Raw genomic sequence first — 17,342 nt, forward strand, 5'->3', positions numbered from 1 at the left:
CTTGGAGGAATCACAAAGTCCGTGTCATCACAGACAGAACGGTGTCACTCCTGGGGCCTGACCACATGATCTCAGTCTAGTTTTTGTAGAGCCCTTTCCGTAGAGCCCATACACATCTGCCTATGCATACAATTGAGTATTTCCTTTCATAAATTTTATAGATTCACAAACCCCCCAAATCACTTACCTCTTCAGAATACCTTTGTTCTCTTTTCCTGACCTGAAGTGGAGGAGGAGGTTCAGGATAGGTTGGAACCATGCAGAGTTTTTCTTCCCCTGCCCAGTCCACCAGAATTTCAAATGCTTGGGGCTTTCTCTTTGGACATCTGTTTTATGAAGCTTAAGTATTTGTATTCAGTTTTGAATCTGTAACACTGCGTTGGAAATTCAGCCAATCCTCACCTTAAGAATAATGAGAGAGTTCTGAAAAGACAAGCTTAATGGTAAACTAATAAAAATAACTTACATTGGTAGCTTACAGTCAGCTTTTTCATAAATTATCTCATTGTTGTATTCAAGAGAACTCAATAAAATAGGAAAGCTATATAGCCCCCCTTTACAGATGAGAGAGCCACACTAACAGCATTTGTCCCAATTTATAGAGCTAAAACTCGGGTTTTCTTACCTGAGCCACTCTGTAGAACTGTGTATCCTGGACAAGGCTTTGTTGATTTTTTTTTTTCAATTTAGAGGAAATATTTTTCAACTTGGAATCCATAGATTTTAGTTTTACATTGGCCAAATGTGAAAAGAATGCAAACAATATGTTGGATTAAGCACAGAGCATTTCAGCGTAGCACAATGCATTGAAATTGATGTTGCGATATCTCACCAGTTTCCTGCTCTTTGAGGGAGTCCAGGGGCGTTCAGGTGAGCCTGACTTCAGGCACTGGGTGAGCTTGCCCACTTCCCAAGGAGAAAACGCTATTAATTCGCAGGTGTGTTTACTGTGGAAGCAAACAGGAGGCTGTTGTACTGCTTAAAATTACTGTTTGTAGGCAGGGATGATTGAGGTTACATCCTACCATTTCCTTCCTTTCTTTAAATGATCCACAGAAAATTAGACCGTTTTTAGTTCGTGATTTTTCTGAGATAAACATTAGCCCTAAATTAATTTTAAAATACTTAACAGATTAAAAAATAAATAAATTCCCACCACAATGCTAAGACGTAACAGGGAAGCTCAGGTATTTCTACAAAATAATTGCAAAGTGTGTGAGTGGGATGGATACGGTTTTATTTTTTATTATGATACAGATTGCTAACAGCTGCAACAGAGAACTGTTTTGAGTGCAGAGGAAGCTGCCTCACTGCTGACCTTGAAGCACTCATGAGGAAACTTACAGCCACCTGGACTGAAAACAAGTCAGGAAAGCTTTGGCCCACCTGGCTTGATTGACAGTTTTAACAACCATTTATCTGTTGTATGTTTGAAGTGTGGATATCTGGTTGAACACAGAGAGGAATTCCCCATGTTCTCAACTTCATCCTTCAGTTCCTAATCACCAGAGACTATGCAGATTTCATAATCCTCAAATGTTAAATCCAGTTCCCTGAGCTATTCTTTCCTAGACTGTCCCGTTCCAGTCTTATCTTTATCCAACCTAATCAATTCCTTTTGCTTCGTCCTGAAAGCTTTGCCTTCCCTCTGCCCCTCTGAGCTACTGGCACTGATAACTTCACCTGCAGGCTCAGCGTAACCCAACTCCCATGCCAGCCTTGATCAGGTCTAGTGATATATCATGGACCATGCAAATACTAGGCTGCTGTAGGACAAGGAAATAAGAGAAGCAAAGGGGGTGGAGTGGAAGGAGTGTTGAGCCATGGGGCCTCAGAGGGCGCACCCTGTTAGATGCCGTACCTGTGGTGGCAGGACTAAGCACGGATCCCTGGGCTGCTGCTCTGCAGCGTACTTACCTGCAGTCCACCTCTGGCAAAAGCCTCCCTTACTTGCAGTTGGGAGCTGAGGTCAGAGACTTGGACTTTGGCTGAAACCAGGAATCTCAGGTCTGGGACCTTGGTTCTGGAGTAGATTCCTACTGATAGAATAATATGACATTTTCAGTTCTATTCTATTAATCATATCCCCGGGAGTTTCTATGCACTTTAATTGCCTTGAGCATCAATTAGTAATCAGTCTGAAATGGTGTTTACTTTGAAATACTCTGAATGTCACTATAAATTAGCCAAAGTATCAAGAAGCCTGAATTTTGAACCAGAATTTTATCTGTATCTTACGGAACATAAGTATGGCAGGGGTAAATGCCCAGTGAAGACTTGGATGACGCTAGTGATTGTAATTGAGTGAGACAAGAGCTGCTGGTATGTATTTTAGAAAATAAGGTTTTAAAAGGAGCCATCATTCCTGGCAAGTTTGTATTAGTGTCTACCAAGAATATGGTTTTTGTTTTCTAGTCTTAAATTAGAATAAACTTTATGCTTGTATGAAGGGTGTATTTGTACAGTTAAACCTTTGGCAGCATTTTTTTTTAATTTACAGTTTTAAGAGTTTATCCTGCTCATTTTTCTTTTTTATGAGTAATTACAATAATCTCTTTGGAACTATATTTTCTACACTCTCCCTATGACAGATTTTTTCCAGCTCCCATATTTAACGCCAAATGACTACCTCTACTTGTAAGACTCCAGGCACAGCCTTGATCCCTACTTCTTTCTTTGGTTCCTATTTCCCTAGTCCTGTCTAAACCATCTGATAGTAGATGCTCGTCTTCTTTTAGGTTATAGGTCCCTTCTCTCAGGTGCCAGCTGTTATTTCTAGTGGGGCTGTGTCCCACTATGCTGCCTGGTTGTTCTTTCCAAGTATGTGATGTCTTTTCATTCTGTTTTCCTTGGTAGTTTTTGTTTATTTGTTTGTTTATGTTTTAGCCTAGAAATAGTACCTTTTTAATTAAAAAAAATTTTTTGGCTGCAGATGAATTGGGAGATTGGGATTGACATGTACACAATAATATGTATAAAATAGATAACTAATAAGAACCTGCTGTATAAATAAATAAATAAAATTTAAAAATAAATAATTTTTTGGCCGCTCCATGCAGCTTGTGGGTAGGGTCCTGGTTCCCCTGGATCCCCGACCAGGGATCGAACCCAGGCCCCGGCAGTGAAAACGCCAGGTCCTAACCAGTGGACTGCCAGGGAATTCCCAGTGGTACCTTTTTAAAGAACTGGCCTATTGCATGGTATTATTTTAAATGTATTATAATCTCAAATTACAACACATGGTTTACCTATGAAAGTCATCTTCCTAGATAATTGTTTAGTAGATTGACTTCGTATGATACTTATACATTAAATATGAACAGGGAAGTTATTTGTTACGATAAATTGAGTTAATATGAGTATGTCTTTAAAATGTAATTGATACCTTTTGCCCAAAATAAGAATTTTAGAAGTCTGTGTTGATATTCTTGATTACTTTTATAGACAGTAGTTAGATAGGTAGATAGACAGATAGACAGAAAGAGAGTGTGTTTGGTTATTGAAGCTGGAAACACAGGAAGGGGAAATTGTCACCAGGATTACTGGGAGAGTGCATAATTAGTTTGTGAAAAAGCTCCCCAGACCAACCTTAACCTCTGCAGTGACCAGGCCCATGGAGAGCTTGTCCATCACTCTCTGTGAAGTTACCTTAACGAGAAAGTTACATAAAACAATGAGAGAAGGCAGGTAGCACCTGTCCTGAAATCCAAAATTATATCACCCTTTCCTCTCTTAGATCGTGGCTGACCCTCTGCCTGTACTCCATTCTCCTCACCCTTTCTTTAGAGCTTGGCTCAAATCCCAGCCCGAGCCTCTACGCTTGGACTCTCTTCCTATCTGGGTCTTCTTGTGGACTTCAAATGAGTAAAGGAGAGGGTGTATTCAGATACCCATTGGAGTCCGGCAAGTAACACTGGGTGGGATTCATGTGGCCTGGAATGCCTGTGGCCCGTCTAAAGGCAGCAGCTACCACTTGGCTTTTTCCAGTTGTTGGCAACCTGTAATGCAGGTCTATTCTTTCCAAAGCTTCCACATTTTTCATTCTGGAAATCCAGATTTTGTATGTAATTTTTAAAATGTAGTCAACTCACATTTTTAAAGTGAACAGGCCAAATGTATGTTGGCAAAAATTGGCCCACAAGCCATGAATCTGCAACCACTGTTCCTGTACAGTGATTTCTAATCAGGAAGTAGATAATAAAAATCACTTCTGGAGCTTTTTGGACTGTATACGCCGGGTCTCTAACCCTGGAAACGCAGACTCAGCAGTCTAGCAGAATGTCCCGTGGTGTCAGTGCCGTCCCTCTCTTGCAGCTGAGTGTTGCCATCATGGTACCCCTGCCCACCAGGCCTGGCTCGCTTAGATACTGGGCTGCACAGCAGGCTGGGGTTTGTCCCTGTTGTTTGTCTTGGTGCTGTGCTTAGACTGTTATCTGAACCAAGAATAAAGTTGTTCTGACTCCATTCCCACCTGATCTCAACCTTATACTCTTCCCCCAAGGCCTTTGGTTTTTATAAAAATTTATTTATTTTATTTTATTTATTTTATCTTTGGCTGTTCATTGCTGCACACAGGCTTTTCTCTGGTTGCAACGAGTGGGGCCTACTCTTCGTTGCAGTGTGCAGGCTTCTCACTGCGGTGGCTTCTCTTGTTGGGAGCATGGGCTCTAGGTGCGCAGGCTTCAGTAGTCGTAGCATGCGGGCTCAGTAGTTGTGGCTTGCGGGCTCTAGAGCGCAGGCTCAGTAGTTGTGGCGCACGGGCTTAGTTGCTCCGCAGCATGTGGGATCTTCCTGGACCAGGGCTCGAGCCCGTGTCCCCTGCATTGGCAGGCGGATTCTTAACCACTGTGCCACCAGGGAAGCCCCAGACCTTTAGTTTTGAGACTGAACATTTCCCAGGTGTGGCAACTGTATGCAAAACTAGAGGAAAGCTTCTCTTTGCCTTGCCTGAGTGGTTATACTTAGTCCTGAGTAAGGGATGAGACCTATTGGTTGATCCATGTGGAGTCCAGTGACGTCCAGCTTTCGTAAAGTCTTGGAGGCTTCTGACCAGCTGCTTGTTAGAGATTTCCCATCGGAGGCTGTACCAAGGGTTGCCCGCCTCTGTCTGCCCTGGTCCCTGCAGCAGGCCATGGCCAAGGCACGCAGAGGCTGTACCAAGGGTTGCCCACCTCTGTCTGCCCTGGTCCCTGCAGCAGGCCATGGCCAAGGCACGCAGCTCTCTCCTAGCAGTTTCTTGCACAAGCAGCGCTTGAATGCATCGCCTTATAGAGGCTTGGGTTCTTGGCAGTTGAAATGAGCAGAATAAAAACTAGTATGTTTGGGATCTGGAATCTCTGGCCATCAAGGTAGACCTCAGAGAAGCTTTGGCTGAAAAGGGGAGGTGTGCTCTCTGATGCAGTCCTCATAGACTTATCAGAAGCTAGAGCATTTTGTGCCCTGAAGACTTCTGGGTAGAAAGCCGAGTGGTTATTATTGTTCACTGCGTATTTAGTGATTATATTTTACACTAGATTATGCAGTTGGAGGAGGGCTATATTTTCTCTTAGGGGAAGTGAGACCATTCATCGTTAATCCTGGCTGACGCCCTTGGTGCTAAGCAGATTTTAGCATCGCTACCACATCTGTCACGTGTCTAGCAGCAAGTCTCTCAAGAAGTTCACAGCTTCTCTACCAAGGGGAGCATATGTTTCCAAGAGCCACTCTGGCAGTAACCTCTGTGTTAGTTATCTTGGGCTAAATTATGCTCTGGTAGCACATTCCCCCAACTTACAGTGACATACAGCTACAAGGGTTCTTTCTCTCTTACATTCTGCATACGTGGTGGATCACCTGTGGGTCTGCTGCACGTCATGGTCATTCTAGGGCCCAGACTGACCGCAGCCCCTGTTTGGGACTTGGCTGGTCTCCTGGCTGAGGGAAGAGAGAAATACAGAGCTTCCTTTCAAAAGAGGCTACTCACATTTCATTGGCTAGAGCAAGTCATATGGCCAAGCGTGATGTCAGCCAGGGAGGAGTAGAGGGTAACTTTGAACAATAATATGATCTAATACAGTTTTGCTTCCTCAAGACCTTACAGCTGTGTCTTGGGTGTCAGTCATCAGTCAACTAAAATAAGCAGGATCTGGCTGAAGCTTGTGCCTGGTTACCACAGCAGCTGGCAACTCTTTCCTCTGCCCTTAGGCAGTGGGATAATAATGTTTCTATTTCCCCAGAGGACCTCCTCCCACCTCAGAGGTAAATAATAACCCCTGTGGTGATCAGTACTCTTGACGAGAACCGTTTTCGCCTTGCCTGGTCCCTTAACCTCCATGACTTCCACGGACGCAGGCTTCCTGGGGTCCAAGTTTTGAACCACTGGTTCCCCCTTCTGGCCTTCGTGAAAAACTCACCTTGTTACTACATGCAGGGTGCTCGGTTGTTTTTGTTTTTCAATTTTTGAATTTTATTTTATTTTTTTATACAGCAGGTTCTTGTTAGTTATCTATTTTATACATATTAGTGTATACATGTCAATCCCAATCTCCCACTTCATCACACCACCACCCCCTGCTGCTTTCCCCCCTCAGTGTCCATACATTTGTTCTAAACATCTGTGTCTCAATTTCTGCCCTGCAAACAGGTTCATCTGTTCCATTTTTCTAGGTTCCACATATATGAATTAATATACGATATTTGTTTTTCTCTTTCTGACTTACTTCACTCTGTATGACAGTCTCTAGATCCATCCACGTCTCTACAAATGACCCAATTTCCTTCCTTTTTATGGCTGAGTAATGTTCCATTGTATATGTGTACCACATCTTCTTTATCCATTCTTCTGTCGATGGGCATTTAGGTTGCTTCCATGACCTGGCTATTGTAAATAGTGCGGCAGTGAACATTGGGGTGCATGTGTCTTTTTGAATTATGGTTTTCTCTGGGTATATGCCCAGCAGTGGGATTGCTGGGTCACACGGTAGTTCTATTTTTAGTTTTTTAATGAACCTCTATGCTGTTCTCCACAGTGGCTGTATCAATTTACATTCCCACCAACAGTGCAAGAGGGTTCCCTTTTCTCCACACCCTCTCCAGCATTTGCTGTTTGTAGATTTTCTGATGATGCCCATTCTAACTGGTGTGAGGTGATACCTCATTGTAGTTTTGATTTGCATTTCTCTAATAATTAGTGATGTTGAGCAGCTTTTCATGTGCTTCTTGACCATCTGTATGTCTTCTTGGGAGAAATGTCTATTTAGGTCTTCTGCCCATATTTGGATTGGGTTTTTTGTTTTTTTAATATTGAGCTGCTTGAGCTGTTTATATATTTTGGAGATTAATCCTTTGTCCGTTGATTTGTTTGCAAATACTTTCTCCCATTCTGAGGGTTGTCTTTTCATCTTGTTTGTAGTTTCCTTGGCTTTGCGAAAGCTTTTGTTTCATTAGGTCCTATTTGTTATTTTTGTTTTTATTTCCATTCTAGGGGGTGGATCAAAAAAGATCTTTCTGTGATTTATGTCAAAGAGTGTTCTTCCTGTGTTTTCCTCTAAGAGTTTTATAGTGTCCGGTCTTACATTTAGGTCTCTAATCCATTTTGAGTTTATTTGTGTATATGGTGTTAGGAAGTGTTCTAATTTCATTTTACATTCAGCTGTCCAGTTTGCCCAGCACCACTTACTGAAGAGACTGTCCTTTCTCCATTGTATATCCTTGCCTCCTTTGTCATAGATTAGTTGACCATAGGTGCATGGGTTTATCTCTGGGCTTTCTATCTTGTTCCAGTGATCTATATTTCTGTTTTTGTGCCAGTACCATATTTTCTTGATTATTGTAACTTTGTAGTATAGTCTGAAATCAGGGAGTCTGATTCCTCCAGCTCCGTTTTTTTCCCTCAAGACCGCTTTGGCTACTCGGGGTCTTTTGTGTCTCCACACAGATTTTAAGATTTTTTTGTTCTAGTTCTGTAGAAAATGCCATTGGTATTTGATAGGGATTGCATTGAATCTGTAGATTGCTTTGGGTAGTATAGTCATTTTCACAATATTGATTCTTGCAATCCAAGAACATGGTATATCTCTCCAGCTGTTGGTATCATCTTTAACTTCTTTCAGCAGTGTCATAGTTTTCTGCATACAGGTCTTTTGTCTCCCTAGGTAGGTTTATTCCTAGGTATTTTATTCTTTTTGTTGCGATGGTAAATGGGAGTGTTTCCTTAATTTCTCTTTCAGATTTTTCATCATTAGCATGTAGGAATGCCAGAGATTTCTGTGCATTAATTTTGTATCCTGCAACTTTACCAGATTCATTGATTAGCTCTAGTAGTTTTCTGGTGGCATCTTCAGGATTCTCTATGTGTAGTATCATGTCATCTGCAAACAGTGACAGTTTTACTTCTTCTTTTCCAATTTGTATTCCTTTTATTTCTTTTTCTTCTCTGATTACCGTGGCTAGGACTTCCAAAACTATGTTGAATAACAGTGGTGAGAGTGGACACCCTTGTCTTGTTCCTGATCCTAGAGGAAATGCTTTCAGTTTTTCACCATTGAGAATGATGTTTGCTGTGGGTTTGTCGTATACGGCCTTTATTATGTTGAGGTAGGTTTCCTCTGTGCCCACTTTCTGGAGAGTTTTTATCGTAAATGGGTATTGAATGTTGTCAGAAGCTTTTTCTGCATCTATTGAGATGATCATATGGTGTTTCTTCTTCAGTTTGTTAATATGGTGTATCACATTGATTGTTTTGCGTATATTGAAGAATCCTTGCATTCCTGGAATAAACCCCACTTGATCATGGTGTATGATGCTTTTAATGTGTTGTTGGATTCTGTTTGCTAGTACTTTGTTGAGGATTTTTGCATCTATATTCATCAGTGATATTGGTCCGTAATTTTCTTTTTTGGTAGTATCTTTGTCTGATTTTGGTATCAGTGTGATGGGTGGCCTCATAGAATGAGTTTGGGAGTGTTCGTTCCTCTGCAGTTTTTTGGAGGAGTTTGAGAAGGATGGGTGTTAGCTCTTCTCTAAATGTTTGATAGAATTCACCTGTGAAGCCATCTGATCCTGGACTTCTATTTCTTGGAAGATTTTTAATCACAGTTTCAATTTCATTACTTGTGATTGGTCTGTTCATATTTTCTATTTCTTCCTGGTTCTGTCTTGGAAGGTTATACCTTTCTAAGATTTTGTCCACTTCTTCCAGGTGTCCATTTTTTTGGCATAGAGTTGCTTGTAGTAGTCTCTTAGGATGCTTTGTATTTCTGCGGTGTCTGTTGTAGCTTCTCCTTTTTCATTTCTAATTTTATTGATTTGAGTCCTCTCCCTCTTTTTCTTGATGAGTTTGGCTAATGGTTTATCAATTTTGTTTATCTTCTCAAAGAGCCAGCTTTTAGTTTTATTGATCTTTGGTATTGTTTTCTTTGTTTCTGTTTCATTTATTTCTGCTCTGATCTTTATGATTTTTTTCCTTCTGCTAACTCTGGGTTTTATTTGTCCTTCTTTCTCTAGTTCCTTTAGGTGTAAGGTCAGATTGTTTATTTGAGATTCTTCTCATTTCTTGAGGTAAGCTAATTGTATTGCTATCAACTTCCCTCCTAGAACTGCTTTTGCTGCACCCCATAGCTTTTGGATCGTCATGTTTTCATTGCCATTTGTCTCTAGGTATTTTTTGATTTCTTCAGTGTTTAGCCTCCATGTGTGTTTTTTACTTTTTTTCCCCCTGTAATTCATTTCTAGTCTCATAGCGTTGTGGGCAGAAAAGATGCTTGATATGATTTCAGTTTTCTTAAATGTACTGAGGCTTGATTTGTGACCCAAGATGTGATCTATCTTTGAGAATGTTCCGTGTGCACTTGAGAAGAAAGTGTAATCTGCTCTTTTTGGATGGAATGTCCTATCAATTAAATCTATCTGGTCTGTTGTGTCATTTAAAGCTTGTGTTTCCTTATTAATTTTTTGTTTGGATGATCTGTCCATTGGTGTAAGTGAGGTGTTAACGTCCCCCACTATTATTGTGTTACTGTCGATTTCCTCTTTTATAGCTGTTAGCAGTTGCCTTATGTATTGAGGTGCTCCTATGTTGGGTGCATATATATTTATAATTGTTATATCTTTTTCTTGGATTGATTCCTTGATCATTAGCAGTGTTCTTCCTTGTCTCTGGTAACATTCTTTATTTTAAAGTCTATTTTATCTGATATGAGTATTGGTACTCCAGCTTTCTTTTGATTTCCATTTGCCTGGAATATCTTTTTCCATCCCCTCACTTTCAGTCTTTATGTGTCCCTAGGTCTGAAGTGCGTCTCTTGTAGACAGCATATACATTGGTCTTGTTTTTGTATCCATTCAGTGAGCCTGTGTCTTTTGGTTGAGCATTTAATCCATTCATGTTTAAGGTAATTATCGATATGTATGTTCCTATTCCCATTTTCTTAGTTGTTTTGGGTTTGTTTTTCTAGGTCCTTTTCTTCTCTTGTGTTTCCCACTTAGAGGAGTTCCTTTAGCATTTGTTGTAGAGCTGGTTAGATGGTGCTGAATTCTCTTAGCATTTGCTTGTCTGTAAAGCTTTAGATTTCTCTCCGGCTAATCTGAATGAGATCCTTGCCGGGTAGAGTAATCTTGGTTGTAGCTTCTTCCCTTTCATCACTTTAAATATGTCATGCCACTCCATTCTAGCTTGTAGAGTTTCTGCTGAGAAATCAGCTGTTAACCTTATGGGAGTTCCCTTGTATGTTACTTTTCGTTTTTCCCTTGCTGCTTTCAGTAATTTTTCTTTGTCTTTAATTGTTGCCAATTTGATTACTGTGTGTCTCGGCGTGTTTCTCCTTGGGTTTATCCTGTATGGGACTCTCTGCGCTTCCTGGACTTGCGTGGCTATTTCCTTTCCCATTTTAGGCAAATTTTTGACTATAATCTCTTCACATATTTTCTCGGGTCCTTTCTCTCTCTGTTCTCCTTCTGGGACCCCTGTAATGCTAGTGTTGTTGCGTTTAATGTTGTCCCAGAGGTCTCTTAGGCTGTCTTCATTTCTTTTCATTGTTTTTTCTTTATTCTGTTCTGCAGCAGTGAATTCCACCATTCTGTCTTCCAGGTCACCTATCTGTTCTTCTGCCTTAGTTATTCTGCTACTGATTCCTTCTAGTGTATTTTTCTTTTCAGTTATTGTATTGTTCACCTCTGTTTGTTTGTTCTTTAATTCTTCTAGGTCTGTGCTAAACATGTCTTGCATCTTCTCGATCTTTGCCTCCATTCTTTTTCTAAGGTCCTGGATCATCTTCACTCTCGTTATTCTGAATTCTTTTTCTGGAAGGTTGCCCATCTCCATTTCATTTAGTTGTTTTTCTGGGGTTTTATCTTGTTCCTTCATCTGGTACATAGCCCTCTGCCTTTTCATCTTGTCTTTCTTTCTGTGAATGTGGTTTTTGTTCCACAGGCTGCAGAACTGTCGTTCTCCTTGGTTCTGCTGTCTGCCCTCTGGTGGATGAGGCTGTCTAAGAGGTTTGTGCAAGTTTCCTGATGGGAGGGACTGGTGGTGGGTAGAGCTGGCTGTTGCTCTGGTGGGCAGAGCTCAGTAAAACTTTAATCCACTTGTCTGCTGGTGGATGGGGCTGGCTTCCCTCCCTGTTGGTTGTTTGGCCTGAGACAGCCCAACACTGGAGCCTACCTGGCTCTTTGGTGGGGCTAAGGGCAGACTCTGGGAGGGCTGACACCAAGGAGTACTTCTCAGAACTTCTGCTGTCAGTGTCCTTGTGCTCACGGTGAGACACAGCCAGCCCCCGCATCTGCAGGAGGCCCTCCAGCACTAGCAGGTAGGTCTGGTTCAGTCTCCTATGGGGTCACTACTCCTTCCCCTGGGTCCCAATGTGCACACTACTTTGTGTGTGCCCTCTAAGAGTGGAGTCTCTGTTTCCCCAGTCCTGTCGAAGTCCTGCAGTCAAATCCCACTTGCCTTCAAAGTCTGATTCTGTAGGAATTCCTCCTCCCGTTGCTGGACCCCCAGGTTGGGAAGCCTGACTTGGGGCTCAGAGCCTTCACTCCAGGAGGTGGACTTCTGTGGAATAAGTGTTCTCCAGTTTGTGAGTCACCCACCCAGCGGTTATGGGATTTGACTTTATTGTGATTGCGCCCCTCCTACCGTCGCATTGTGGCTTCTCCTTTGTCTTTGGATGTGGGGTATCTTTTTTGGTGAGCTTCAGTGTCTTCCTGTCGATGATTGTTCAGCAGTTAGGCGTGGTTCCGGTGCTCTTGCAAGAGGGAGTGAGGGTGCTTGTGCTAAGCATCTACCTTGAAGTTGCCCTGTCAGGCCTAGCTGGTCAGATCAGCTCCCGCTGCTATGGCCTGAGGTTATGCTCTCTAGTGTCTGTTGGTTTTTAGCCCCTTCACCTGAAATCAGGTTTTCCGACATACGTACTCATCCAGTGTTGTCTCCTCAGTGAGCTCAGCACTCTTCCTCGCTGTGTTCATCACTTCTGTGAATTGTGTTTTACCTGTAAATAAAACAGGCAACCCCTTGAGTTCTCTGGATGGTACCGGCTGTTTTGTCTTTGGAGCAGCTCGGCCCTCAGCTCTGATTTCTCCCTGCCTGCCCACATGACTGCTGAAAACCTTAGAAAGGGGTTTTTATGGTAGATTAATAAATATCTTCATAGAGATACCCTTAAAGTGTATTTTATTATATGTGAATTGTTTACAGATTTGATAAAGTAGGAAATGAGATTTGTTACTTTAAACTACAAAGTTAAGGAAGATTTCATTAAACAGTGGCACTTGCAAATAAACATGACATTTAAAGCTTGTCTCCTATTAGACATCGTAATAAAATAATAATTCTAGGCTGGGAGGAATTGGAAGATTGGGATTGACATATACACTACTGATACTATGTATAAAATAGATAACTAATGAGAACCTACTGTATAGCACAGGGATCTCTACTCAGTGCTCTGTAGCGAACTAAATGGGAAGGAGATCCGTAAAAGAGGGGATATATGTATACGTGTAGCTGATTCATTTTACAGTAGAAACTAACACAAACTAACATAACGTTGTAAAGCAACTATACTCCAATAAAAATTAATTAAAAAAATAAAATTCTACCATTACTTTAAAAAAATAAATAAAATAATAATTCTGTAAGACAACTTCCAAAATATTTATTTTTTCTCTTTTTTTCTATCTAGATCACAAGAGACCCCTGGAGATGGGCAGCCTCCAGCTTTACCACCCAAACAATCAAAGAAAAACAGTTGGAACCAAATTCATTTTTCACATTCTCAACAAGATCTGGAAAACCATATTAATGAAACATTTGATGTTCCATCTTCCCCTGAAAAAGCTACTGTAAGTAGTTTCTTCAAATATTCTCACATTTCTTTGAAAATGTTTAATTGTAAATGAAATATTTTTTGTAACATAGCCTGTTTTATCTGTAAATTATATTATAGTACTTTCTCTTTTTCATCATGTGTTTGCTCATGAATTGTGCCACCATATAGCCCAATTGTGGAATTTCCTTTTATCATATTTATAAAACGTTCATTGCTCTAGAAGTTAATTTTTGACAAATTTGTTGATTTCTGTCTTGCAAAACACACATTTCCAGAACAAATGCTAATAATCCATTAAATACCATTAATTTTATTACATAATTGACTGGGTCCCGAGACTTTATCATTTATCATTTTCATCAACCTTTTGAAATTGAGTACAGGTCTCCAGAATATATAATTACCCTGTTCTTCAAGATATATTCGTGAGTTGCTTTGGTACTTTGTACCAAACAAAATGGTAAATTCTTAGAATCCCCTGATTGATGAATTTTCATTGCTTTTTCAAGTAGATGAACCAAAGGTGAGATTGTTAATAAATTTTAAGGATACACTGTGTTCATGAAGTTGTATAATGACAGACAGAAATATGAGTGTATTTCAGGAAACTTCAAGGGACATCAAGGAATAAAATAAGATGCAGGTAGAGGAAGTCCCACAGCAGGTGCTGGCAGTGCCAGAAGTCTCTGCTGGCCATTGCACTCTTCCCCCCTTGTTTTTCACCCATAGCCCTCCCACGTTTTCTAAAATTGAAAAATAAGAGGCAGCCACTCTATTCTCCCACACTTATGGCCCCACAGACGCGTCAAAAAGAGATCAAAATCCTTACCCAAAATGAATGACAACTCGAGTGCTACCTGCGTGGTGATTCTTACGCATCATTCATTCATCGGTTCATAGTTACTGAGGTCTTTTTGTGTGCCAGGTACTTAAGGAGGTAGTGGGAGTATGCAGACAAATCAGATGTGGTCCCTGCTATTAAATAATTCATAGTCTAGTTTGTTTTTTCCTTCATGCAAAAATGACTTATTGAGTACCTATTGTTATAGGCTCTGGGAGTACAATAGAGTAAAATAAAAAATTAGAAACTCTGCCTGCAAGGAACTTGTATTCTGGGGATAAGGGTGAGACAAACAGTAAACAAAATATGTAATTTAAATATATAGCGTATTAGATAGTATAAATGCTAGAGAGACAAAGCAGAAAAGGGCTAGGGAATTTCCAGAGTGGAGTGTTCCAGTTCTAGATAGTGTGAGCCAGAGATGAGTTTGGTGATAAGCCACATGGATACCTGGCGTGAGAGCAGGTAAGCCGAGGGAGTAGCAGGTGCCAAGGCAGGGGTATGGCTGTGTGGTCAGGGGACACCAAGGGGGTCAGCGAGGACAGAGCAGGACGGGGACAGCAGAAGGCCAGATCCTAAAAGCCTGGTCTTGTAAATGTTTCATTCTTCAACCCTGAGTGAGATTGGAAGCAAACGGACATACCTAAGGAGAGAAGTAACGTGATGTCACTTAAGTTTTAACGGTTTCACTGTGGCTCGTATGTTGGCAGTGGACCGCAAGCAGGGTAGCAGCAGAGAAGCTGGCTGTGAGGTGTTGCAGGGCCCCAAGAAGCAGCCGTGATTGGAGAAGGTGGTGCCAGTGGAAGGGATGAGACACAGCTGTGTTCTGGGTGGAGTTTTAGAGTAGAGCTGACCTACTCTGCTGATGAGTTGGCTGTGGGAGACTAGAGAGAGGGGAATAACAGCAGGGATAACAACAGCAAGATTTTGGGCCTGAATAAATAGGAGGATGAAGTTACCATTTGCTGATGTGGGAAGGCTACAGGTAGAACAGGGGTGGGTGGAATGTCGGGAGCTCAGCTGGGACACGTTGATATGTCTAGTAAGAGTCCGTTTGGATTCTGGAGTTGAAGGGAGAGGTCGAAGCTGAAGGTATAATGTTGAGAGTCGATGGCATGTAGACAGTATTTAAAACCATGAGACAGGAAGTGCAGTGTGTACAGATAACAGAATAAGAGGTTCTAGAAATGGAGCCTTAGTCCTCCAAACTGTAAACATGAGGGAGTTGAAAGGAACCAGCAAAGGAAACTGAAAAGATGCAGACCAAAAGGTAGGAAAAAAACTAGTCAACTGGCTGATGAGAAGGCAGCCACAGAGAGAGTAACCAGCTGTGTCAGGTGCTACTGGTGAGTCGAGGAAGGTGGGGACTGAGAACTGAACAAGCTCTTTAATTAGAAGTGACTATGGGAATTCATAAGTGTATAAAAATGACTAATTCAGCTGTGGCGCTGAGGGAAGACTTCCTAGAAATGGTCACATCTTCGACCTGTGTCTCAAAGGCTAAACAAGAATTAGCCAGCTACTTACCCCCAAAGAGCAGGCGTACGACACGTTAAGTGAAAGAAGCCTGTAACAAATGACGTATGTTGTATAATTTCATATATGTGAAATGCCCAGGATAGGCAAGTATATAGGGAGGAAGTAGATGAAGGGTTGAATAGGACTTGGGGATGGGGGTGACCGCTCATGGACACAGGGTTTCTTTGGGGGATGAAGAAAAGGTTGTAAAATCAAAGAGTAGCATTTTAACAGGTCATTGACATGCCTGTCAACTTTTTCCTCTGTGATTTCATCTGCTACTTCAAACCAGAGAATTGCAATCTCTGAATTCATCTTAGTTTCCACCAAATCAAATGCTGCCTCCAAAAAAAAAAATAGTCGTGATGTTCGTACAACTCTGTGACTATGGTAGAAATGACTGAATTATACACTTTGAATGGTTGAAGTATAGTATGTGAATTGTATCTCAGTAAAGCTGTTTTTAAAAAGCAGGGGGAGGGCTATCCTGGTGGCGCAGTGGTTGAGAGTCCGCCTGCCGATGCAGGGTACACGGGTTCGTGCCCCGGTCTGGGAGTATCCCACATACTGCGGAGCGGCTGGGCCCGTGAGCCATGGCCGCTGGGCCTGCGCGTCCGGAGCCTGTGCTTCGCAGCGGGAGAGGCCACAACAGTGAGAGGCCCGCGTACCGAAAAAAAAAAAAAAAAAAAAGCAGGGGGAGTAACATGAATTCATGCAATACTTATGAGTATTTTCTCCGTGCAGAGCTTTGAGGCAGGTTCTAGAGACACTGAAATTAATTAGTCAGGTAATTAATAAAGCCCCTGTTGCTCTTGGCACTTACAGTCTAGCATGCAGGTAAGGCACGAGAGAGACTTAAATTATGATTCTTTATATACTTTAGATAATATCAATATACAGGAAGCATGCTTCGTGTATATCTGAAGGATAGGCTATAAATGAAGAGCGTGACAAGTTATTTATTTTTGTCTTTTAAAGCCTAATGGTGGTATTCCACATGATAATCTTGTCCTAATCAGAATGAAACCTGATGAAAATGGAAGGTTTGGATTCAATGTAAAGGTAACTTAGAATTTATATTGTACTCAATTTTTAAATTAAGGTGTTTCTGTGTTGGCAATACTGACTGATACTCGATTTGCACTGTTTTGAAGGGAGGATGTGACCAGAAGATGCCTGTGATCGTGTCCCGAGTTGCGCCAGGAACACCTGTGAGTCACAGCAGCCTTCCCAGTGAATCCTAGCTTCGAGAATACATGCGTATTTTTATTAGTATAAATAAAGGAGTAAAATGAATCATTTAATTTGTCAAGTAGCACATGATGTTGGCTGAATCTCTTTAATTGCTGGGAAGTTAATTTTTATTTATTCCCTATCTGTAACAGTTTTTAAAATCCTTGTTTTTACAAAGAAGCTAGATTCTATGAAAATAACCCCTTTAAACAGCAAAATGTAGACAGAGGTATAGTTTTTGTTTGTTTGCTTTTTTTGTTGGCTTCTGTTTTCATTTAGAATTGTTTAACCTATGTTCTATTTGTCTACTTTCTGTTTAAAATATGTATTTTAAGTTCTTTATTATGAACATTCTAAGCAAAAGTAGAGAAAAGACTGCATGAACCCATGAGGATGAACCCCCTGTGCCCCATCCTTCAGGTTCAGCACCCATGAACTTTCTGCTCATA

General features: G+C 41.2%; 1 protein-coding gene across 2 annotated transcripts in view; it reads left to right on the top strand.

The window, feature by feature from the left end:
- PTPN4 (protein tyrosine phosphatase non-receptor type 4) overlaps window positions 1–17,342 on the top strand; it is a 178,229-nt gene that overhangs the window by 136,538 nt on the left and 24,349 nt on the right. For both annotated transcript variants that reach the window (XM_079923967.1, XM_079923966.1), the window contains exons 16-18: window positions 13,155–13,314; window positions 16,639–16,722; window positions 16,815–16,871. In XM_079923967.1, coding sequence (XP_079780093.1) covers window positions 13,155–13,314; window positions 16,639–16,722; window positions 16,815–16,871 — 301 coding nt within the window. The remainder of the gene's footprint in view (window positions 1–13,154; window positions 13,315–16,638; window positions 16,723–16,814; window positions 16,872–17,342) is intronic.

The sequence above is a fragment of the Stenella coeruleoalba genome (assembly GCF_951394435.1).
Source record: "Stenella coeruleoalba genome assembly, chromosome: 6".
Classification (NCBI taxonomy): Eukaryota; Metazoa; Chordata; class Mammalia; order Artiodactyla; family Delphinidae; genus Stenella; species Stenella coeruleoalba.